Source organism: Canis lupus, chromosome 8, assembly GCF_048164855.1.
Source record: "Canis lupus baileyi chromosome 8, mCanLup2.hap1, whole genome shotgun sequence".
NCBI classification, from domain to species: domain Eukaryota; kingdom Metazoa; phylum Chordata; class Mammalia; order Carnivora; family Canidae; genus Canis; species Canis lupus.
In genome coordinates this window covers 6,811,255-6,836,974 of record NC_132845.1, presented here as the reverse complement: position 1 = coordinate 6,836,974, position 25,720 = coordinate 6,811,255, and the positions used below count along the sequence as shown (strand labels likewise).

The window sequence follows — 25,720 nt, the reverse complement described above, 5'->3', positions numbered from 1 at the left end:
AAATAAACTTTTAAAAATCAAATTGTACTATCTCTAGAAACAAACAATGGAATTAAACCTTGGGAAATGAAGAATGTTTTGTGAGTGGACAAATATACCAATACTTATTGATAAGGAGTTTTAGAATAGTACATTATGATATAATGTACTTGATAAAGTGCTCTTTCTTTTTGAAATCTCCTACCTACATTCCTATTGCACAATACCTGGACTGACAGTATGAGCCAATTTAGAAGAAATACCAAAATAAATGTTGTCAGCCCCAAACAAGTTACTCTGCAGACTCTCTTAAAATGGATTTCTGAAACTGGAACATTAAAAATAAATAATATTCACCAAACAGAAGACAATTATCATCCCTATTATTGAAGGAGAATATTTTTTTTAAATACCAATTTACCCTTGAAGAAGAACAAGGTAGAAGGACTAACTCTAATGAATATTGGTATCAGTACATGATAAAGTTAGAGTAATTAAGAAACTGTGGTATTAGCACAAGGACAGACAAAACAACCAATGGAACAAAATAAAGAGTCTAGAAACAGACCCAAACATATGATTTAATCCAAGCATTTGATTTATAACAAAGATTGACTATAGAGTAATGAGGAAAGGACAGTTTTTTCTGTAAATGGTGCCAATAAGATTATGAATCTATACAAAAAAAAAAAAGGGGGGAAATGTGGCCCCTTCCTCACAGCACATACAAATATCAATTCCAGATGGATTACAGATCTAAATACAAGAAATAAAACAATAAAATATCTGGAATATAACAAAAAAGAGTATCTTCAATAGCTGGAGTGTACTAACAAACTTTTATAAATTTGATAATTAATGATCTGACATACATTAACCACAGGACCAAACTAATGCCCAAAGTCATTTATATCTCCCCCATGGTTTGGCTTTTGTGGATACACAATTTATCATTTTACAAACCCTGCAACCACAAACTCCAATATCTGTGTTTTGCTTCCTACCTAGTAGGGGACATTCCCACTTAATAACTACCCATTACTGTAGTAATAAAGACTTTTGTGATGTTTTCCCCTCATTCCTTCTGGCTCCTGACCATGTGACCCTTTATGGCATGATCTCTCCTCTCAGAAATTTTAAGTAATAAAAATTCTTTTAATGGCATCAGCATCTCCATGTCATCACTTAATCATTTCCATAAATTAAAATCCTATGGGTACAATCAAGACATTGGGGTAGGTAAAGACTTCTTATGCAAGATACAACAACCACTATAAAGGGAAAAACATAAACTAGACTAGATTTAAATTAAGAACTTCTAGTAAGTCAGACAGAGGAAGATAACGAAGATCTTACTTATATGTAGAATCTAAAAACAAATAAAAAACCAAGCTCATACATACAGAGAACAGAATGGGGGCTGCCAGAGGCAGGGGTAGGGAGTGGGTAAAATGGAGAAAGGAAGTTAGACGTTCAGTTATAAAATAAGTAAGTCATGAGGATGTAATGGAAAACATGGTGAATACAGTTAATAATATTGTATTGCATATTTGAAAGTTGCTAAGAGAGTAGATCTTAAAAGTCCTCATCACAAGGAAAAAAAGTTTACGTATATAAGACGAATGTTAACTAGACTTACTGTGGTGATCATTTTGCAATACAAACAGATACCAAATAATAATTAAAAAAAGAAATTCTATCCACCAAAAGGCACCCCTGACCCAGGACAGGTTCTCTAAAAGCCAACTCTGAGAAATTAGAATTTGAGGACAAATAACTCATTGGAAAAGTAATAAGTACAGGTAAAATAAGGAAGGAAGGGCACCAATACAGGATACTGCATGGTACTGTGGCTCATTCCTGCTGAAGACCTCTAAGAGATGGTATTGAGTAAGCTCAGAAACTATCTCCAGAGGTAAAGAAAATGGTGTATTTATTAACCAAGTCCTGTTTGGTATTAGTTAAGACCTACTGCTGGGCAGTCACTTCCTGATTACCCTCCAGTTTCTCATATGGCTAGAGAAGTCCTCAGGTAGAGTTCCGGCTGCTTGCCCTAAGAAGCCTTCCCTGTACGAAACTGAATGCCAAAGGGATGTGGGTGGAACAGCAACAGCATCTACTCCCAATACTGAGTAAAAAAGTCAACTACAAAGTGGGAAAAGAGGTGTGCAACACAGAGAACCAACAAAGGAGTCATAAAAAGCTCTACAAACCAAATAAGAAGACAACCCAATAGAAAAATGGGCAAGAAAATGAAGCTTTCACAAAAGAAGGTATTCTTAATATACATATGAAAGGTTTCCCAACTCATTAACAGAAAAATGCAAATTAAGACCACAATGAAGTACAACTAGCTACCAAAAGCCATGGCTAAAATTTTAAAAATAATATTAGGTTTGGCAAAAGAGTAACGGGAATTCCCATACACTGCAGGGAGCCTGATGTGGGACTCGATTCTTGACCCTGGGATCACAACCTGGGCCATCCAGGCGTCCCCTAGATAACATTTTAATTAAACCTTGAGAGACCCTATGCAGAGAGTCAAACTAGAAAGTTCATAGACTCCTGACTTTTCAGAACTGTGAGATAAATGAATACGTGCAGGTTTGTTGTTGTTGTTGTTAAGATTTTATTTGTTTATTCATGAGAGGCAGAGACATAGGCAGAGGGAGAAGCAGGCAGGGAGCCCAATGCAAGACTTGATCCCAGGGCTCTGGAATCACGCCCTGAGCCAAAGGCAGACATTCAACCACTGAGCCACCCAGGCGTCCTAGCATGTGCAGTTTTAAACTGCTATATGGTTGTGGTAAAATTTGTTATGCAGCAATAGACAACTAACAGAATCTCTTTGCAACTTGCTTCTTCAAAGCCAACAAGAGAGATAGTCTTTCCATGAGAACTGGGAGACAATTCTCTATGGCTTTTTGCATTTTTGCACATCTTCTGAGCAGAGGCACCAATTGTCTTTGTTCTGGATAGTCTCTTCAAAGACATTTGTATGGTGAATAGCCTAGAAAGATATAGTGTCTCCTAGAGCAAAGCTTGAGTATGCTTACAGTCTTGGATGATTAGGATGGTATCTCCCTTCAGAACAGCAGGCAAACATACTTATTGTCTAGTATGAAAGATTCAAGTTCCCTAGGCTCTGCAATTCTCTCCGGCAACACGCTGCATGTGCAGGTTTCACCTGGCCCTTTTCACATCACTCTGTAGGAAATGGAGTTTGGGGAATCAGTCTAAGAAAATGCGAATACTCTAGCTACTGCTTGTTCTAAATACTAAAGTCCTGTTTCTTGAATCAGGAGTCTTATGTCTTCAGTCAGCATCTATGAAATTGGCAGGCTAACTTGTTAGCTTCAAGTAGGGTAATGAGATCCCTTGGAGTTTCTTGTAATACTAAGCTGTAATTGCTTTTTTTTAACCCAAATCTCACATTGGATTATAAATTCCTTTGGATTAGAGACTTACTTCTTATATCCCTACCTCTGTTGCAATGCTTAGTAAAATAACTTGTTAAATGAATTAAAGAAAAAGCCATGTATTAGATACTCTCTATGGCAGTCTGAAATCAATGTGGAAAAAATTACAAGTTATTAAAAATAAAGCAAAGGGAGGCAACCTGGGTGGGTTGGTAGGTTGAGGGACCAACTCTTGGTTTTGGTTCAGATCATGATCTGATGACCCATGAGATCAATCAAGCCCCATGGTGGGCTCCGTGCTCAGCAGGTGGTCATCTGCTTAAAGATTTTCTCCCCTGCCCCTCCCTACTCACACACATGCTCCCTCCCTTTCTCTCCCCCTCTCAAAAAAAAATAAATCTTAAAAAAAAAAATAAAGCAGAGAAATTTGGGCAAAAACTTAGAAAAACTTGCTTTTAAAAAAAAGGTTTAAATAAGTCTTTTTTTTTTTTTTTTAATTAAGTAAGCTCTACGCCCAATATGGGGCTTGAACTCACAGCCCTGAGATCAAGAGTGGTGGGCTCTGACTAAGCCAGCCAGTTGCAGCAGAAAAAACAGTTTAATATCAACATTTTCAAATGTTAGAGGAAGTATTTTGAATGTTTATAATGGAAAACAAAGCATTCTTTGTGTAATATATTAAAAGTAAGGTTATAAATATTATATAGAAAGAAAATACATTCGGTTAATCAAAATAAGAAATTTAAGTTTTATTCTCAGAGAGTATTTATGATCTAGAAAACACCATTTTCTAAAATCAACATTCTTAAGTAGAAAGTATAAGAACTCATGTTAGGCAAACAATTCCTTACTGGAAATTTTCAGAGAAAATTTAGTTAGTTCATTTAGAAGTTTAAGATAATCATATAATTCAGCCAACAGAACATTTAGTTCATTCACAATTTTTAGAAAATCATGCAATTTAACCAGCACAAGTCTGAACTAAGTTAGCAAATATTGTGTTTAATTAAGAGATATATGTTTATATCAAATGAGGAAAGAGCCTAATTTAAAGTATATCTCCAGATGGTTAAGAAAACAGCAACTAAGAAACAGTATAGGGAATTCTGAAATTCATGAATCATGTATGAAGTCAATATATTGCTTATGGTTCCTCAAAAGTTAGTAAATCTGAAAAGTATTTTAAAAGCCTCCACAAAAGACAGATGTGCTAACTAGGAAAGTATTTACAGCTATGACTAGTCCCTCCAAAATTAAAAGGATGGGAAGTAACAGACTATTAGCTATGGATCAGTTATGACTGATCCTTAAAAGCCTTATGGAACTAGCTATCTACTGCCTTTTCTGGACAGGAAGAAAAGATTCCAGATTCTCAGCTTATAGAATTACCTTAAACTGCCTCAGTTGACTTTTCTAAAGTCTGAGAGTCAAAGTGATCACAAAAGCTGGCTAATCGGGACCCCTGGGTGGTTCAGTGGTTGAGCATCTGCCTTGGGCTCAGTGCGTGATCCTGTCCCAGGGTCCTGGGATCTCACATTGGGCTCCTCTAGGGAGCCTGCTTCTCCCTCTGCCTATGTCTCTGCCTTCCTCTCTGTGTCTCTCATGAATGAATAAATACAATTAAAAAAAAAAATCTGGCTAATCATGGATATTTCTGAGAGAGCTAGTTGGCCAAACTGATGTTTCCTTCTTAATATAACCAGAAAAGGTCTAATGCAAAAAACATGTATGTTACTAATTCTTATAGCCAGTGACACTAAATTATGTAGCTGTATGGTTGTATAATATTTTACATTACACAAGTTTATAACAAAGAGACTAGTCTCAGGTAATGATTGATTCGCTACTGAATCCTTTTTCTATAAAGGACATGGTTAGCACAATAATAACTTGAATGGGATCTGAGGCTTAAATGGTATTATATTGTTAATTTCTTTATTTGAAGGTTTATTGTAGTTGAATAGAAGAATATCTTTGTTTATAAGAAATTCTAATGTATTTGAAAGCGATAGAGCATCATGTTGGCAACTTACTCTTAAAATTTTACAGTTAGGTTTTTTGTAATATACATGCAAGTTTTCTGAAGGTTTGAGATTTTATTTAATTTTTATTTTCACATTTTTAATTGGTTGAAACTGAAAGATCTTATATGCTTCCAGAGAATGGGAGGGGGGGAAAGTCAGTCATATCCAAAATTGAGGAAACCTCAACGGTTTCAACTTCTCAATAGGAACATTATAAGCTACAAGACAGTAGAGAAGTGCCCCCAAATTCTGAGGGAAAGTTATTTTGTGACCAGAATTCTATTTCAGCTAAATTATCAATCAACTATGAAAGAATAATAAAACATTTCAGAAATGCAGTCTCACTCTTTCTCAGAAAGTTACTAGAAAATGTGCTCCACAAAAGAGAGAGAGTAACCAAAACAGAAGATGACTTGGGACACAAAAAACAAAAAATGCAACGTGAGAGAGACAAAGAAAAATGCTCAAGAGAAACCTAGGGTCATAGCAGTATACTAAACAAAGAGGGGCAACCAGTCCAGATTGGAACAGGCAAAAGCTTACAGGGGAAATGGAAGAAACATCTTCAAGAGGTTGAAATTGACTGAGTATCTGCAGTGAATAAATAGACTGAGAGCATATTTTAAATATACTAAAAGGATATTTAGATAATTGGTAGGAATATCTATAAAGCACATGGTAAACCATACAAATAGAAAAAACAGTTATTGATTCTGGGGAAAAAAACACGCACAAAGTTGCGTAAGTTCAACTCTGTGTAGCATGGATAATTTTAACAATTTTGATCTAACTAAAATTATGTCATAACCGTACTGTGTGATAAGAGGTAAGGAAATGTCCATGTGGGAAAAGAGACCAAAGAGAGCTAAAAATTCACCCTCCTGTCAGGAACTTAACACATAATGTCAAAGGATATCATCAAGAAAGTAAAAAAAATAACCTAAATAGGGCAGCCCCGGTGGTGCAGCAGTTTAGTGCCACCCGCACCCAGGGTGTGATCCTGGAGACCTGGATCCCCCACACGGGGCTCCCTACACGGAGCCTGCTTTTCCCTCTGCCTGTGTCTTTGTCCCCCCTCCCCCATCACTCATGAATAAATAAAATCTTTTTAAAAACTAACCTAAATAATGATAGAAAATACTTGCAAATCATATATCCAAAATAAGGGACTTCTATCTAGAATATATAAAGAACTATTAAAACTCGATGCTAAAAAGACTAACAACCCAATTAAAAACTGGAAAAAGTGGGGCACATGGCTGGCTCAGCTGCTTGAGTGTCTAACTCTTGATTCTGGCTCCGGTCATGATCTCAGGGTCATGAGACTGAGCCCTGCAGCTGTCTCCAGGCTTGGTGTGGAAACTGCTTGAGATTCTTTCCTCTTCTTCTGCTCCTCCCTGCATGCACTCTCTCTCTCTCTCTCTCTCTCTCTCTCTCTCTCAAATAAATAAATAAATAAATAAATAAATAAATAATCTTTTTAAAAATTAGAAGAGGATATGAATAAACATTTCTTCAAGGAAGATATACAAAAGACCAATTAGCACACAAAAAGGGGCTCAGTATCATTAGTTACCAGGGAAATGAAAATTAAAAATAAGAGATATTGTTCATTCCCATTAGGATGGCTAGAATCAAAAAGTCAGATATTAACAAGTGTGGACAAGGATGTAGAGAGAGCAGAAACCTCATAAACTGCTTGATGGCAATACAAAATGATACAGTCATTTTAGAAAACAGTCTAGCCGCTGTTCACACAATTAAACATAGAGTTATCATATGACCCAGCAATTCTACTCCTAGGTATATATCCACAATAAATGAAAACTTACATCTATACAAAACCCTGTCCATAAATATTCATAACAAAACATTCATAATAGTCAAAACTGGAAATAACTCAAATGTTCAACTGATGAAGAGATAAATGAAATGTGCTATATATATATATGCAATGGAATATTATTTGTCAATAAAAGTAATGATGTATTAATAATATGCTACAATATGAGTTAACCTAAAACATTATGCAAAATCAAAAAAAGCCAGTCACTAAAGACTACATATTGTAGGACTCCGTTTATATGAAATGTCCAGCAAGGCAATCTATAGGGACAGATAGTAGATTAGTAAAAGCCAAGGACTGACCAGGGAAGAAGGTGGAGAGAAATGGGATGTGATCGCTAATGGGTACAGGTTTGCTTTTTAGGGTAATGAAAATGTGCTAAAATGGACTATAGTATTTTTGATACAACTCTGTGAACATACTAAAAATGACTGATTTTTAAAATTTAAACGGGTGAAGTGCAGATTTTGTGAATTCTATCTTAATATAGCTGTTATATTTTAAAGTAATGAACTGTGTGGGATATACATAGAAATAAAATGTATGACAATAGTCCAATAAGAAGGAATGGGGAATGGTAGCGTACTACTGTAAAGTTATATTCTGTTTATTTCAGCTTTATTGAGCAATAATTAACAGATAAAATTGTAAGATATTTAAAGTATACATCATGGTGATTTGATACTCACATACATTGCAATGAATCCCCCCCCCCACAATTAGTCACCTAACACATTCATCTCAGTTTTTTTTTATTTTTTGGTGAGAACTTTTAAGTTCTACTCTCTCAGTAAATATCAATTATACAAGATAGTGTTACAACCTATAGTCACCATGTTTTACATTAGATCCTCAGACTTTATTCATCTTATAGTTGAAAGTTTGTACCTTTTACCAACTTCTCCCTATTTCCCCCACACCCTAGTTCCTGGCAAATACTTTTCTAGTCTCTGTTTCTATGAGTTTGGTCTTTGTGCATGTGTTTGCAATAACCATGTATACATGTATCATGTGTGTATATACATATTCAGATTTCACACGTAACCCATACCATTCATTTAAATTTCATATATAACTGATACTATGCAATATTCATCTTTTTCTGTCTGGCTTATTTCACTTAGCATAATGCCCTCAACGTCCATCTAAGTAGCTGCAAGTGGCAGGATTTCCTCCTTTCTCACAGTTGCCTAATATTGTATTGTCTGTGTGTATGTATGTACTTTTGTATGTGTATTACATTTTTTCTATCCATTCGTACATCAGTGAACAGAAGTTGTTTCTGTATCTTGGCTATTGTGAAGACTTTCCTGATGATTATTGATGCTGGGCACCTTTTCATGTACCTACTGGCCATGTGCATGTCTGCTTTGTCAGTTCTTCTGCCCATTTTTAAATCAGATTGTTTTCTTGCTATTGAGTTGTAGGAGTTCTTTATATATTTTGAATATTATCTCCTTATCACAAGAGTTGCAAATATTTTCTCCAATTCTATAGTTGCCTTTTCATTTTTTTGATCATTTCTTTTGCTGTGAAAAATAATTTAGTTTATCTTTGCCTCTGATGCCAATAGTGAATGGTTTTATGCCCCGTGTGAGGTGATGTTATATTACCTGAAAGTGGACTAAATTCTGCTAAAGATGTATCCTAGAAGTCCTAAAGCAACTGCTAAAATATCAAAATAATGAATTCTATCTAATCAACAAAGGATACAAAATGGGGTCAGAAAAAATACTCAATCCCAAAGACGGCAGAAAAAAAGGAAAAAGGAAACATGAGATAAATAGAAAAGAAGTAATATGATGGCAGATTTAATTAACACACATCAATAACCTCATTAAGTCTAAATGAAATAAACACCTCAATTAAAAATAAGATATTCTGATTATATACAAAAGACCCCAAAATATGTTGTCTATAAGAAACCCACTTTATTTTTTTTAATGTTATTTTTTTCTTTAAAGATTTTATTTATTTGACAGAGAAACAGAGAACACAAGCAGGAGGAGCAGCAGGCAGAGGGAGGAGAAGCTGGCTCCCTGCTGAGCAAGGAGGCCAACTCAGGACTCAATCCCAGGCCCTGAGGTCATGACCTGAGCCAAAGGCAGACATTTAACCGACCGAGCCACCCAAGTGCCCCAAGAAATCCACTTTATTTATTTTTCATCATAAATATTTTTATTTCAATGTCTTCCTTAAGGTTGGAAGTCCTCATCCTTACCTATTAAGTACCTCCTTTTATATATATATATATATATATATATATATATATATATATATATATATATATAAATTTATTTTTTATTGGTGTTCAATTTTCCAACATATAGAATAACACCCAGTGCTCATCCCATCAAGTGTCACCTTCAGTGCCCATCACCCAGTCACCCCCAACCCCTGCCCACCTCCCCTTCCACCCCCCCTAGTTAGTTTCCCAGAGTTAGGAGTCTCTCATGGTCTGTCTCCCTTTCTGATATTTCCCACTCATTTTTTCTCCTTTCCCCTTTATTCCCTTTTACTATTTTTTATATTCCCCAAATGAATGAGACCATATAATGTTGGCCCTTCTCCAATTAACTTATTTCACTCAGCATAATACCCTCCAGCAGTTCCATCCACGTCGAAGCAAATGGTGGGTATTTGTCCTTTCTAATGGCTGAGGAATATTCCATTGTATACATAAACCACATCTTCTTTATACATTCGTCTTTCAATGGACACCGAGGCTCCTTCCACAGTTTGGCTACTGTGGACATTGCTGCTAGAAACATTGGGGTGCAGGTATCTCGGCATTTCATTGCATCTGTATCTTTGGGGTAAATCCCCAGCAGTGCAATTGCTGGGTCGTAGGGTATCTCTATTTTTAACTCTTTGAGGAACCTCCACACAGTTTTCCAGAGTGGCTGCACCAGCTCACATTCCCACCAACAGTGCAAGAGGGTTCCCCTTTCTCCACATCCTCTCCAACATTTGTGGTTTCCTGTCTTGTTAATTGTCATCATTCTCACTGGTGTGAGATGGGATCTCATTGTGGTTTTGATTTGTATTTCCCTGATGGCAAGTGATGCGGAGCATTTTCTCATGTGCTTCTTGGTGATGTCTATGTCTTCCTCTGTGAAATTTCTATTCATGTCTTTTGCCCCTTTCATGATTGGATTGTTTGTTTCTTTGCTGTTGAGTTTAAAAAGTTCTTTATAGATCTTGGATACTAGCCCTTTATCTGATACGTCATTTGCAAATATCTTCTCCCATTCTGTAGGTTGTCTTTTAGTTTTGTTGACTGTATCTTTTGCTGTGCAAAAGCTTTTTATCTTGATGAAGTCCCAATAGTTCATTTTTGCTTTTGTTTCTCTTGCCTTCTTGGATGTATCTTGCAAGAAGTTACTGTGGCTGAGTTCAAAAAGGGTGTTGCCTGTGTTCTGCTTTAGGATTTTGATGGATTCTTGTCTCACATTTAGATCTTTCATCCATTTTGAGTTTATCTTTGTGTATGGTGCAAAAGAGTGGTCTAGTTTCATTCTCCTGCATGTGGAAGAAATCCACTTTAAATATAAACACACAAATAAGTTAAAATAATGGTAAAAACTGTATCATGGAACACATCAAAAGAAAGCTGGAGTGGATATACTAATATTAAACACAATAGATTTCAGAGCAAAAAAATATTAATGGGGAAAGAATTATTTCATAATAATAAAGTGGTCAATTCATCAACAAGACATAGCAATCTTAAATGTTTATGTACCTAATAACAGAGCTCCAAAACACTTTTTTTTTGTTGTTTAAATTCAATTAGCCAACATACAGCACATCATTAGTTTCAGATGTGGAGTTCAACAATTCATCATTTGTGTATAATATTCAGTGCTCATCACATCACGTTCCCTCCTTAATGCTCATCACCCAATTACCCCATCTCCCCACCTACCCCCTCCGGCAACCCTCAGTTTGTTTCCTATAGTTATGAGTCCCTCATGGTTTCTCTCTCCCTCTGATGACTTCCCATTCATTTCCCCTCCCTTCCCCTATGATCCTCTGTGTTGTTTCTTATATCCCACATAGGAGTGAAATCATGATAATTGTCTTTCTCTGTTTGACTTATTTCGCTCAGCATAATATCCTCCAGTTCCATCCATGTCAATGTAAATGGTTAGGTATTAATCCTTCTTGATGGCTGAGTAATATTCCATTGTACATATATACCACTTCTTTATTCATTCATCTGTCAATGGACATCTCAGCTCTTTCTATAGTTTGGCTACTGTGGACATTGTTGCTATAAACATTGGGGTGCAGGTACCCCTTTGGATCATTACATTTGTATCTTTGGGGTAAATACATAGTAGTGCGATTGCTGGGTCATAGGGTGGCTCTATTTTTAACTTCTTGAGGAATCTTCATACTGTTTTCCAGAGTGGCTGTACCAGTTTGCATTCCCGCCAACAGTATAAGAGGGTTCCACTTTCTCTGCATTCTCACCAACATCTGTCATTTCCTGCGTGTTAATTTTAGCTATTCTGACTGGTGTGAGGTGGTATCACATTGTGGTTTTGATCTGTATTCCTCTCGTGCTTAGGACGTGGAGTAATTTTTCATGTGTCTGTTGCCCATTTGTATGTTGTCCTTGGAGAAATATCTGTTCATATCTTCTGTCCATTTCTTGACTGGATTATTTGTTTTTTAGCTGTTGAGTTTGGTAAGTTCTTCATAGATCTTGGATACTGGCCCTTTATCTGATACGTCATTTGCAGATATCTCCTCCCATTCCATAGGCTGCCTTTTAGTTTTGTTGACTGGTTCCTTTGCTGTGCAGAAACTTTTTATCTTGAAGTCCCAATAGTTCATTTTTGTCTTTGGAGATCTGTCTAGCAAGAAGTTGCTGCTGCTGAGGTCGAATATGTTGCTGCCTGTGTTCTCTTCTAGAATTTTAATGGATTCCTGTCTCGCATTTAGGCCTTTCATCCGTTTTTAGTATATTTTTTGTGTATGGTGTAAGAAAATGGTCCAGTTTCATTCTTCTACATGCAGCTGTCCAATTGTCCCAAAACCATTTATGGAAGAGATTGTCTTTTTTCCATTAGACATCTTTCCTGCTTTGTTGAAGATGAGTTGAGGGTCCATTTCTGGGTTCCCTATTTTTTTTCATTGATTTGTATGTCTGTTTTTCTGCCAGCACCATACTGTCTTGATGATTACAGCTTTGTAATAAAGCTTGAAGTCCAGAATTGTGATACCGCCTTTTGTTTTTCTTCTTCAACACTGCTCTCCTATCCAGGGTCTTGTTCCACACAAATTTTAGTATTATTTGTTCCACCTCTGTAAAAAACGTCGATAGGATTTTGAAAGGGAATGCACTGAATGTGTAGATTGCTCTGGGTAGCACAGACATTTTCACAATATTTATTCTTCCAGTCCATGAGCATGGAATGTTTTTCCATCTCTTTGTGTCTTCCTCAATTTCACTCATAAGGGTTCTGTAGTTTTTAGAGTACAGATCCTTTACTTCTTTGGTTAGGTTTATTCCTAAGCCAGATTTGGATGCCTTTTATTTCTTTTGTTGTTTGATTGCTGAGGTTAGGACTTCCAGTACTGTGTTGAACAATCGTAATGAAAGTGGACAGCTCTGTCTTTTCCTGACTGTCAAGGAAAAAGTCTTAGTTTTCCCCATTGAGTATGACATTTGCTATGGGTTTTTCATATATGGCCTTTATTATGTTGAAGTATGTTGCCTCTATTACTTTATTTTGAGTTTTTATCATGAATGTTGTTCTTTGTCAAATGCTTTTTCTGCATCAATTAAGAGAATCATATGGTTCTATCCTTTTACTAATGTGATGTATCATGTTGACTGATGTGCAAATATTGAACCACCTTTGCAACCCAAGAGTAAATCTCACTTGATAGTGGTGAATAATTCTTTTAACATACTGTTGGTTTGAGTAGTAGTATTTGTTGAGAATTTTTGCATCTATGTTCTTCAGGCATATATATTGGCCTATAGTTCTCCTTTTTAGTGGAGTCTTTGGTTTTAGAACCAAGGTAATGCTGGCCTCATAAAATGAGTTTGGAAGTTTTCCTTCCATTTCTATTTTTAGAATTGTTTGAAAAGAGTAGGTATTTCCTCTTCTTTAAATGTTTGGTAGAACTCCCCTGTGAAGTCATCTGGCCCTAGACTTTTACTTGTTGGGAGACTTTTGATTACTGATTCAGTTTCTTTGCTGATTATTAGTCTAAGTTTTGGATTTCTTCTTGTTTCAGTTTTGGTAGTTTATACATTTCTAGAAATTTAACCATTTCTTCCAGATTGTCTGATTTGTTGGCATATAATTTTTCATAATACTATAATTATTATTTCTGTGGTATTGGTTGTGATCTCTCCTCATTCATTGGTGATTTTATTTGTTTGGGTCGTTTCTCTTTTCCTTTTAATAAGTCTGGCTAAATATTTATCAATTTTATTAATTCTTTCCAAGAACTCTTAGCTTCATTGATCTGTTCTACTATATTTTTCCATATATATTTATTTCTGTTCTAATCTTTATTATTTCCTTTCTTTTGGCTTTAGACTTCATCTTTTCTTTCTCTACCTCCCTTAGATGTAAGCTTAGGTTGTTTGAGATTTTGCTTCCTTCTTGAGGTAGGCCTGTATTCCTATATACTTTACTCTTATGACCACTTTTGCTGCATCCCAAAGGATTCATGTTTTCATATTCATTAGTTTCCATGTACTTTTTAAATTTCTTCTTTAATTTCCAGGTTGACCCATTCATTCTTAGTAGGATGTTCTTTAACCTCCATGTATTTGTGGTCTTTCCCAAGTATTTTCTTGTGGTTGACTTCAAGTTTCATAGCATTGCAGTCAGAAAACATGCACTATATGACCTCTGATTTTTTTTGTATTTGTTGAGGCCTGATTTGTGACCTAGTATGTGATCTATTCTGGAGAATGTCCCATATGCACTTGAAAAGAATGTGTATTCTGCTGCTTTAGGATGAAATGTTCTAAATACATTTGTTAAATCCATCTGGTCCACTGTATTATTCAAAGCCATTGTTTCCTTGTTGATTTTTTTTTCTTTTTTTTTTTTTTTTTGCTTAGGTGATCTGTCCATTAATGTAAGTGGGTTATGAAAATCCCCTACTATTATTGTTTTATTATCAGTGAGTTCCTTTTATTTTTGTTTTTGTTTTATTTGGGTGCTTCCAAGTTGAAGGCATAAATATTTACAACTGTTAGATATTTTTGTTGGATAGACCTCTTTATTATGATATAATGTCCTTCCTTCATCTCTTATTACAGTCTTTGGTTCAAAATCCAGTTTGTCTCTTAAAAGTATGGCTGCTCCAGCTTTCTTTTGACATCCATGTATGTGATAAATGTTCCTCTATCCCCTCACTTTTCAATCTGCAGTTGTCTTGAGGTCTAAAATGAATCTCTTTTAGGCGGCATATTTGGATCTTGTTTTTTTTTTTAATCCATTCTGACACTCTGTCTTCTGATTAGAGCATTTAGTCCATTTACATTCAGAGTGATTATTGATAGATATCTATTCAGTGCCATTTTATTATTTGTTTTGTTGTTTCTGGAGATTTTCTCTGTTCCTTTCTAGTCTTCATTGCTTTTGATCTTTCCTTCCCACTCAAAAAGTCCCCTTTAATATTTCTTGCAAGGTCGGTTTAGTGGCAGCGAACTCCTTCAGTTTTTGTCTGGGTAACTAACTATCCTTCTATTCTGAATGATAGTCTTGTGAGATAAAGTATTTCTGGCTGTATATTTTTCCCATTCAGCATATTGAATATATTATGCCACTCTCTTCTTGCCTGCCATAGTTTTGTTGCAAGACCTGCTGCTAACTTTTTCGGTCTTCTCTTGTTAAGTTAGGGACTTCTTTTCTTTTGTCTTGCTGCTTTTAGGATTTTTTTCTTTATTAGTATATTTTGCAATTTAACTACAATATGTCTTGGTATTGTTGATTTTGATGGGAGTTCTCTGTGCCTTGTGGATTTGGATGTCCGTTTCCTTCCCCATATTAGGGAGGTTTTCAGCTATAATTTCCTCAAATAAACCTTCTGCTCCCTTTCCTCTCTCTTCTTCTATGATATGAATAGGACTCCTATGATATGAATAGTATTACATTTGATGGAGTCACTGAGTTCCCTACATCTACTTTCATGATCCAAAATTTTTCTTTCTCTTTTGTTCAGCTTCATTACTTTACATAATTCTATATCATATTCTATTTTCCACTAGCACTGAAGCTTTGTAAAACCCTTGTAGTCAGTAGACATGGTGTGTGTGGGGTTTGTGCTGGTCTTCTGAGGGAGTATTAGGCACACTTGCCTAAGAAAAGCGGTCCCAGCAGAACACACAGGGGTAAAACTTGGAGTAAGCAGGTTAGGCACCCATTGTTGGGGCTGAACTGTTTACTGAAGTTGGTTAATGCTGAGGGGCAGGAGGTGGGAAATGGTGCCAGTCTGCTCCATTGTCCCTGGAGAGGGGAGTCTGTGCCTGTTGCTTTTAGAGGAGCAAATAATTTCCCTTCGTGTTACAGGCATTTTTCAGATCACTGATTTCACACTGTCTCTGGATCACTTACTTGCCAGAAGCAGCAGAGCACACTTTGGCCTCCACCCTAGCCAGGCCTGCTGAATTTTAAAATTACAAACTTCAGGGATCTGCTCTGGCAGGGATCTACTCTTTTTCTTTGGGAAAAGGTTTCGCTGTGCTAGGACTGATGCAATTTTGACCCTGAAGGGCAGTTGTGCCAGAGTGCAGGAGTGTGGATTTTAGAGTAGAGTGCAGCAAAGAGCCAGTGTCCAGTTTAGCTACCCTCAGTAGGTGTCTCTGCACCTATGCTGAAGGGTGAGAGAGAGAAATGGTGCCTGCTGGTTCTTTTTTTTTTTTTTTCTGCTGGTTCTTTTGTCCCCAGGGAGGCAGTGCCCAGGGAGTCTCTCTCCAAGCCCCTTAGGTATTTCTCAGATCATGCAGTCTGCCCCAGCGTTGTTTACCTGCCTCTTCTCCAGGAATAAGACAGCCTCCTCAGGTCTCTAACCTAGCTGAAGCTGGGGACCTTTATAAACTCCAGTCTTTGAGCCCCACTGTGTATAAAAACTCATGAAATTCTGTCCCTCTCGTCTTCCCAGCCAATGGCTGTGGGAAAGTGTTCTCTTTGTATCCCTGTGCACTCCACTCTCTCTCACCTTTCTCTGTGATAAAAGCTCACTCCCCTCCACAGCATCTGTAGTTTGTTTCTCCCCTAAACGATGACTCTGTACTTCCTACCTTCTTCGAAGTGGCTTCTTCTCTTCCTCCAGTTCTGCAGTATGTTCTATAGTCCTCAGACCAATTTCTTGAGTATTCAGAATGATTTAATAGTTACATAGCTGTGATTGAAGGACAAGGCAAGCCTAGGGTCCTCCTACTATGCTGCCATCTTAATTCATTATCTCTTCCCTTTGAAGTTCTAACAGTTTTTATTTAAAATTATGTTTTGGACTTCTCAAGATACTAGCCAACAGGATCCAACAGTAGATTAAAAGGATTATTCACAAAGATCAAGTGGGATTTATTCCTGGGCTGCAAGGGAAGTTCAATATTCACAAATCAATCAACATGACATATCATATTAATAAAAGAAAGGACAAGAACATATGATCTTCTCAGTTGATGCAGAAAAAGCACTTGGCAAAATACAGCATCCTTTCTTGATCTCCACAGTGTAGGGATAGAAAGAACATACCCCGAATAGCTAAAGCAATCTTGAAAAAGAAAACCAAAGTTGGAGGCATCATAATTCTGGACTTCAAGTTATAGTACAAAGCTGTAGTGATCAACACGATATGGAACTGGCACAAAAACAGACAATGGAACAGAGTAAAAAACCCAAAAATGGACCCACAGCTATATGGTCAAGTAATCGTCAACAAAGCAAGAAAGGATATTCAATGTAAAAAAGACAGTCTCTTCAACAAATGGTATTGGGAAAACTGAATGGCTACATGCAAAAGAATGAAACTGGGACACTTTCTTACACTATACACAAAAATAAATTCAAAATGGATAAAATACCTAAACGTGAGACACAAAACCATCAAAATCCTAGAGGAGAACACAGGCAGCAAACTCTTTAACATTGGCCATAGCAACTTCTTGCTAGATACATCTCCTGAGGCAAGGGAAACAAAAGCAAAAATAAACTAATGGGACTTCATCAAGATAAGAAGCTCCTGCACAGTGAAAAAAACAACAAACTAAAAGGCAACCTTCAGAATGGGAGAAGATATTTGCCAATGACATCTGATAAAAGGTTAGTATCCAAAATCTATAAAGAACTTATAAAGCTCAACACCCAAAAAAACACAAATAATCCAGTGGAAAAATGGGCAGAAGAATAGACATTCTTCCAAAGAAGACATACAAATGGCTAACAATCACATGAAGAGATTCTCAACTTCACTCATTATCAGGAAAATACAAATTAAAATTGTAATATCACCTCATACCAGTCAGAATGGCTAAAATTAGTAACACAAGAAACAGTAAGTGTTGGTGAGGACATGGGAAAAGGGGAACCTTCTCCTACTGTTGGTAGGAATGCAAACTGGTGCAGCCACTCTGGAGAAGAGTATGGAGGTGCCTCAAAAAGTTAAAAACAGAACTACCCTATGTCCCAGCAATTGCACTACTAGGTATTTACCCAAAAGGTACAAAAATATTGATATAAAGGGGTACATGCACCCTGATGTTTATGGCATTATCAACAATAGCCAAATTATTATATAAATATAAATTATTATAACAAGAGCCCAAAGATCAACTGATGAATGGATAAAGAAGAGTTGGTATGTATACACACGTACACATACACAAACACACATACACACACACATACACAATGGAGTATTACTCAGCCATAAAAAAGAATGAAATCTTACCATTTGTAACAACACAGTTGGAGCTAGAGTGTATTACGCTAAGTGAAATAGCCAGAGAGAGACAAATACTATATGATTTTACTCTTATGTGGAATTTAAGAAAAAAAATAGATGAACATAGAGGGGGAAAGAAGAGAGGCAAACCATAAAACGGACTACAGAGAAAAACTGAGGTTTACTGGAGGGGAGGTTGACAGGGGGACGATTCAATGGGTGATGAGTATTAAGGAAGGCATTGTAATGAGTACTAGGTGTTTTATGTAAGTGATGAATCACTAAATTCTATACCTGAAACTAATATTAACTGTATTTAACTGGAATTTAAATAAAAACTTGAAAAAGAAATAAAAAGAATGAGGGAGGAGGAAAATGATTTTGAACTTTATGTATGCAAATTAATAATAGAAACAGAATGTCTGCTATAAAAAACAAAAAAGAACTTTCAAGAGAAATAGACAAATCCACAATTATAGTTGGAATTGTCAGCATCCCTCTCTCAATAATTGACAGGATAAGTAGACAAAAAAAAAAAAAAACAATAAAAATATAAAGACTTGAAGAGGGACACCCAGACGGCTCAGTTAAATGTCTACTTCTTGATTTCGCTCAGGACATGATATCAGGATCGGGGGATTTAGCCCCTTATCAGAGTCTGTGCTCAGTAGGGTATCTGCTTCTCTTCCTCTCCTCCATTCATGCTCTCTCTCTCCACCCCTCTCTCTAAACTAAATAAATCCTTTTTAAGAATTAAATAAACAAATAATCTTAAGAAAAATAAAAAGACTCAAAGAACATTATCAATCAACTTGAACTAATAGATATTCATGGAAAATTACATCCAATAACAGCAAAACATATACTGTTTTCGAGTATACATGGAACATTTCCAAGATTGATCATATTCTTGGCCATAAAAACAAGAGTCAATAAAGCTCAAAGGATTCATATTAGACATGTCTTTGACCACTATGGAATTAAATTAGAGATCTGCAACAGAAAGATATCTGGCATATTCCCAAATACTCGAAACTAAATAACACACTTCTAAATAATCCATGTCAAAGAAAAAATTAAAAAGGAAATTAGAAGGTATTTTTAACTCTTTTGAATGAAAAACACAACATATCAAGAACTATGAAATATAGCAAAAGAATTACTCAGAGGGAAATTTATAGCACTAGATGACTATATTAGAAAAGAAAGAAAGCAATGATCTCAGCTTCTACCTTCAAAACCCTGAAAAAGGAGACTAAACTAAGCACAGAGTAAGCAAAAGAAAGAAAAAGAGAAAGGGGGTGGGGGGCAAACCATAAAGTATTCTTAATTATAGAGAACTGAGGGTTACTGAAGGGGAGGTTGGTAGGGGATGGGTTAAATGGGTGATAAGGATTAAGGAGTACATTTAGTTGAGCACCAGGTTTTGTATGGAAGTGCTGAGTCACCACTTGAAACTAATATTACACTATATTAACTAACTAAAATTGAAACAAAAACTTGGAAGAAAAGAAGCAAACAAGCATTCACTAAAAAAAAAAAAAAAAAAAAAAAAAAAAAAAAAAAAAAAAAAAACCTGATAAAAGCAGGTATCCATGAAATGGAGAATGAGAAAAAAAAAAAAAAAAGAAGAAATCAATTAAATATTAAAAATTGGTTTCTTGAAAAGACCAATAAAATTGATCATCTCTAGCCAGGATGACTAAGAAAAAAAAGAATATTCAATTAACAACATCAATAATAAAAGAGGTATATCACTACAAACTTTACAAATATAAAAAGGATAATAAGAAGGTCATTATGAACAATGTAATGCCAATAAATTCAACAAGTTGAGTGAAATGACAAATTCTTTGAAAGACACAATCTACCAAAGCTTATTCAATAAGAAACAGGTAACCTAAAGAGGTTGTATCTATTTAAGAAGTTGGAATTTATAGTCAAAAACCTTCCTAGAAAGAAAATTCCCAGGTTCTAAAGGCTTCATTTGTGAATTCTACCAAACATTTAAGGGAGAAATAACACCAGTTCTACACAAACTGAACTAAAAAGCTAAAGAGGAGGGAATACCTTCAAACTCGCATTATGAACATAACTAATTTTGTCCCAGACGTCAGTTATCAGTTGCTTTAGGTTACTTCCCACCTACATACATTGAATTATAAAGTATTTCAATTATTTAAGAAAACTTCTAGTTCTGTGTGTATACAACAGCCAAAGCTTTTCCATCCATCAGATGTTTTTATTATAAATGAAACTAAAGAGTGTTATCTCTATAATATAGAAAGACTTCTGAAACATAATTAGATTTCAATGGATTTGCAAAGTAATCAAATTTTAAATCAAACTCTACTGAGGTACAAAACTCCTTTCCATTTTAAGTATATAAGCAAAAATATGCATGTATTTCATTAAGGTAAATATTTTTTTTAATTCACCTTAAAGAAAAAAAAAAAAACCCATCTATCACTTTCTTTATAGGATGTCCCTATAAGCGCTAAGCAATTTTGAAAAATATCCAAAAACATTGTTTCACCTTAAAGTATAAGCTTATTTGAATGCTAATCAAACTTCACATAATGTTCACTTTTAAGAAGCACCCATAATCTTTGGATCTAACAAAGTTTTTGTTTAGTTATTTATTAAGCAAATATTATAGTCTAAGTTTTTAAAAAATTATAAACTTTTTAAGCAAGTATTAGATTAATGAAAATATACCAATTCCTCAACTAAGAAACTTCATTTTTACTGTAACATAGAATAGGAAATTGGGGGAAAAGTGTTTCCTTAAAAAAGGCATAAAAAATGTTCCAGATATTAATAATGAAGTAATTTACAAAACATTTTTATATTTTCCAACTGCTTTTAAGACAAGTTATATCATATAAAGTATAACAATGTAACATATAATATATACATACATACCGTGTCCTGCTTTGGAATTTGGACTAAAACAGAAAGAAGCTGCTCTGTATCAAGAAATCTTGATATAACTAAAAAAAAAAAAAATGTGCATTTAAACTTTGTGTTAGAGTTCAAAATATAAAATATGTAAAGTGTTATCCTCAAATAATAAAATAGAACAGTTCTACTGATAAACATTACTTATTTTAATCATCTTTATCTATCTTACATATGCCAGGAATAAGACAATGAATTCTGTCTTTTCTTAATTTTATTAGTTATAATCTATCTTCAAAATCTGACACTGTTGATCACTCTTTCCTTCTAAAACTATATTTCTCTGTTTTAGATGTTATTTTCTTCCCACCTTTTTGATGTGTAACTTTTTTCCCTCCATGCAGGGAGCCCAATGTGGGACTTGATCCTGGGATCCCAGGATCACAACGTGAGCCTAAGGCAGACGCTCAACTGTATTACACAAAATGCCAGGTAGAGGTAAACCAAAAAGATGGTACTATGAACAAGAAAAGGATTACAATTAAAAATGTCCTCTTTGTGGGGCACCTGGCTCAGTCGGAGGAGCATGCAACTCTTAATCAGGTTTTTGAGTTTGAGTCCCAAGTTGGGTGTAGACATTACTAAAAAAAAATAATTTAAAAAAATTGCCTCAAAAAAAAAATATATATCACCTCTTTGTAGTTTTCCCAATGCCTTCTAGATTCTCATGTACCACTTCAGTTTAGACTACCAGAACAGGTGGGATGGCTGGAAGACCGTAGGTATAAAAGACAGATTAAGCTGCTAGCAACCAGGAATTGGACTAGGAGCAGTGCATATCTACTGTTTTTCCACCTATAGATTTAGAAGAGAACTGTACTACTATGCAAGTGAACAAACAGCCAGGTGTCAAAGGCAATTCTCTTACCTCATGTGATGGGAGTTGAATTATGTCCCCCCAAAAGATTTTGAAGTTCTAAACCCTGATATCCAACCTTATTTGGAAATTGGATTTTGCAGATGTAATCAAGTTAAGATAATGTTATCAGGATGAGCCTTAATCCAATATGACTAGTATTCTTATAAAAAGACAATGTATTTTTTTAATAATTCATATTCATAAAATTAGATGATATTCATTTACCTGACTGAAGTCCGAAAAAGAGTTCCTCATCTTGAAGTAGTTCTTGAACACAATCTAATCTCATGTTAATGGTTTCAATATCAACTAGAGGTTCTAATATATTAGAACGAAGTCTTCTACTTCCTCCAGGAGTCTTAGTATAATTTAAAACACCAAAGAGCGTATGATTATTCCTTTGAAAACACAAATTAGGAAAATTTCATTAAGTATACAAGGGAAAATCCAAAAGAATTACCATTTCACTTTCTAAATAATCCTGTAATCTATAGTAGTGATTCTCAAACTTTAATGTGCATACAAATCACACACGGAATTCTAAGTCTGAGATGAGTTAAGTCTGAGATACGGCCTGAGAATATATATTTCGAATATGCTCCCAAGTATGCTATCAATGAATAATGCCTTAATTAGCAAGGGATAGACAACATCTTCTAGCATTTACTTCATGACTTTTTTCATGAGAATATTCAGGCAAATATAAAATGTTCTGGTCCTTGGCATTCCCTCAATAATAGCAAGATATCAGTAATATATTCTTAAGGGAAAACAGAGCTTTCACACTGAAAAAAATGAGTTGTTTTTTTTTTTAGACTTTATTTATTTATTCATCAGAGAGGCGGAGACAAAGGCAGAGGGAGAAGCAGGCTCCATGCAGGGAGTCTGACGTGGGACTTGATCTCAGGACTCCAGGATCACGCCCTGGGTCGAAGGCAGGCGCTAAAGTGCTGAGCCACCCAGGGATCCCAAAAAATGAGTATTTAATAGAATCACTTTGTTCTAATTTAAGAAGTTAGAGAATTATAAATAAAAGAGAAAAAAATCATTTCAAATACAGAAAGTATTAAACAGGACTGTACAGAGAATGACCCAGGAGGATTGCTTTAGTTAAGTTGGTTGAGAAAGACCTGTATGTGCATTTCACAGTTTAATTCAAAAGGTATGCAAAGATGATGATGGGATGCAGATGATATTGACAATGATGGTGAGAATAGGAAACAGACATTGAACACTAAGTATGTCCCAGGCAGTGTTCTAAGCACTTTACATATATAAACTTATTTAATTAAAATAACCACAGTGTGAGGTGGATGCTATATTTAACCACATTTTACAAGGGAAAGAACTGAAGTAATGAACTAATATGTCCAAAGTTTCCTAAATAACAAGAAGAGAGTTATCAGTTAAAAAGGGCCAAGCAGGGGCAGGCCCGGTAGCTCAGCAGTTTAGCGCCGCCTTTGGCACAGGGGGTGATCCTGGAGATGGGGATCAAGTCCCACATCGGGCTCCCTGCATGGAGTCTACTTCTCCCTCTGCCTGTGTCTCTGCATCTCTCTTGTCTCTCTGTGTGTCTCTCATGAATAGATAAAAATAAAATATTTTAAATACATAAATAAAAATAAAAAATATAAAAAGTCCTTATCTGCTAAAAAAAAAAAAAAAAAAGGCGGGGGGGCAAGCAGAACAGTAATTTAAGCCATGGAAGCCTTTCTGGATCACGGTTGGTAGAACTTTGCAAGTGAAAGAAAATGGAGGGAGATGAAGAAGTTGATAGTGGCCAGGACACAGAAGTCCTTGGAGGCCATGGTAAAGATTCTGGATTCTATTCTAAATGTAATGGGAGCCACTGTAAGATTTTCAGCAGCAGAGTTCTAAGATCTGATTCCTAGTTTAAAAGGATCACAGTCTGCCCACTAGGTGAAGAATAGACTAAGTGTAGAAAAGTAAAAAGAAGGCAGAGAAGTAAGTTAGGGGCTACTATAGTAGTCTAGGCCAAAATTATGGAGATAATGGTTTCAGCTACAGCCTTGGAAATGATGTTGTGTCCAGAATCGGTATGTATTCCAAAGATTGAATCACGGGGATCTGCTAGTGGACTGAATCTGGGTTGAGAGAGGGTAGAAAACAAGAATGAGTCTTAGCCATCAGACTAGCAGCTTTTTGGTATATCAATTTATTTCTTTTTTTAAATAAACTTTACCCCCAACACAGGGCCCAAACTCACAACCTTGAGACCAGGAGTGATATGCTCTACTGACTGAACCAGCCAGGTGCCCCTGGTATACCAAATTAAACAAATGTCCAGACAACTACTCAAATCAAGTCCTGTCCAGAGGCAAGGGTGGTGTCATTACAGGCATTTACTTTTTAAGAACTGGACTTCTGTAGGAACAAAGGAAGTGATCAACACACCCAAACCTGCCATTTACTATAGAAATCAAAGGGTGAAACTGCTCTGAACAGGTGACAAGTCTACAGAAGCGTTAGAGCTATTCAGATAGTTCAGCAGGTATAATACCCATCCTTTAACCTAATACACTTTGGTTCAAGTCTGTGAAAAGACTTCTCAATTACTCCTTTTCAACTATAAATGAACTCCTAGAGGTCAAATATCCTATTATTTAACATATAGCAGGAATTCAAGCAATATTTGACAATGATAATGATAAATAATGAGGAACTATGAAATGTGACAAAATATAAAACACTTTGTAATAATTACCAGCCTTGGTTATTGACTCTCTATGCTACTTTATGGTATTACAACATAGAAAGCAAATGACAGAGTAATTTTTCCAGATAATATTAATCCTTTTTAAGTAGCAAGAAGAAAAAATATTACTTATTCACTAAGCTGAAAGGGAATAATAACTCCAATTAACTACAAATTCTTTAATGTTGTAATTTTAGACCATCATTAGTCAATGGAACTGCAAGGGAACTGAGGCCACTATACTGATAGATAACAAAGTATTATATACAGTACTACTCTTACTCAAAGTAGTATCAACGTACCTATACTTAAACTGCTCTTGATGGTTAGAGTATAAATAATTAGCAAAATTAGATAGCCTATGTTTCTAAGTTTGCAACAGCAAATATGTCTGGCAATTTTACACAATGGAAAGTGAAGCTAAGATAGGAATATACAAATAGAGATTTTTAAACAACTTTGGTTTTAAATTTGTACTGATAAAATTTGTTAATCATTTTAAGCTTAGCTTATCCCTTTCATTGATATCTAATGTTATATTTAATTACCAAAAGATGATATATAACTACTCTAAGCTTGCTTACTCCCAACTTGCATTTTACCAATGAGTAGTACTAAATAGCTTCAGTTTCCTTGCACATACCATGTTGTTATATTGAAAATCCTGCTTTCAAGATTTGATTTTTCATGGTCTCACTACCTTTTCTACTTCATCTGGATAACTTCTATTCATATTTCAAAACTTGCACCCCAGGTTTTATCTCCTCTAGACAGCCTTTCCTTTACCCTTAACCCAAGCCCAATCAGCTCACTTTCTGCTATTGATTCCATCATTTTTATGCAAATGTTATCACCAAACTTAGTACATGTTAATAATACTGTCTATGTGTCTCCTCCTCTAGACTGTAATTCATCAAGGAGAAAAACCATGGCTCATTAATTCTCCATACCAAACCAAATCCACATTAATGAATTCCTGCCTCACCA

General features: G+C 35.5%; 1 protein-coding gene across 7 annotated transcripts in view; it reads right to left on the bottom strand.

The window, feature by feature from the left end:
- Positions 1-25,720, bottom strand: part of MSH4 (mutS homolog 4) — an 84,749-nt gene that overhangs the window by 43,190 nt on the left and 15,839 nt on the right. For all 7 annotated transcript variants that reach the window (XR_012034835.1, XR_012034836.1, XM_072834094.1 and 4 more), the window contains exons 7-8: positions 22,243-22,415; positions 21,123-21,190 (exon numbers count right to left, since the gene is read on the bottom strand). Coding sequence is in view for 5 of the 7 variants with exons in the window: in XM_072834094.1 (XP_072690195.1) it covers positions 21,123-21,190; positions 22,243-22,415 (241 nt within the window). In the remaining 2 variants the exon portion in view is untranslated. The remainder of the gene's footprint in view (positions 1-21,122; positions 21,191-22,242; positions 22,416-25,720) is intronic.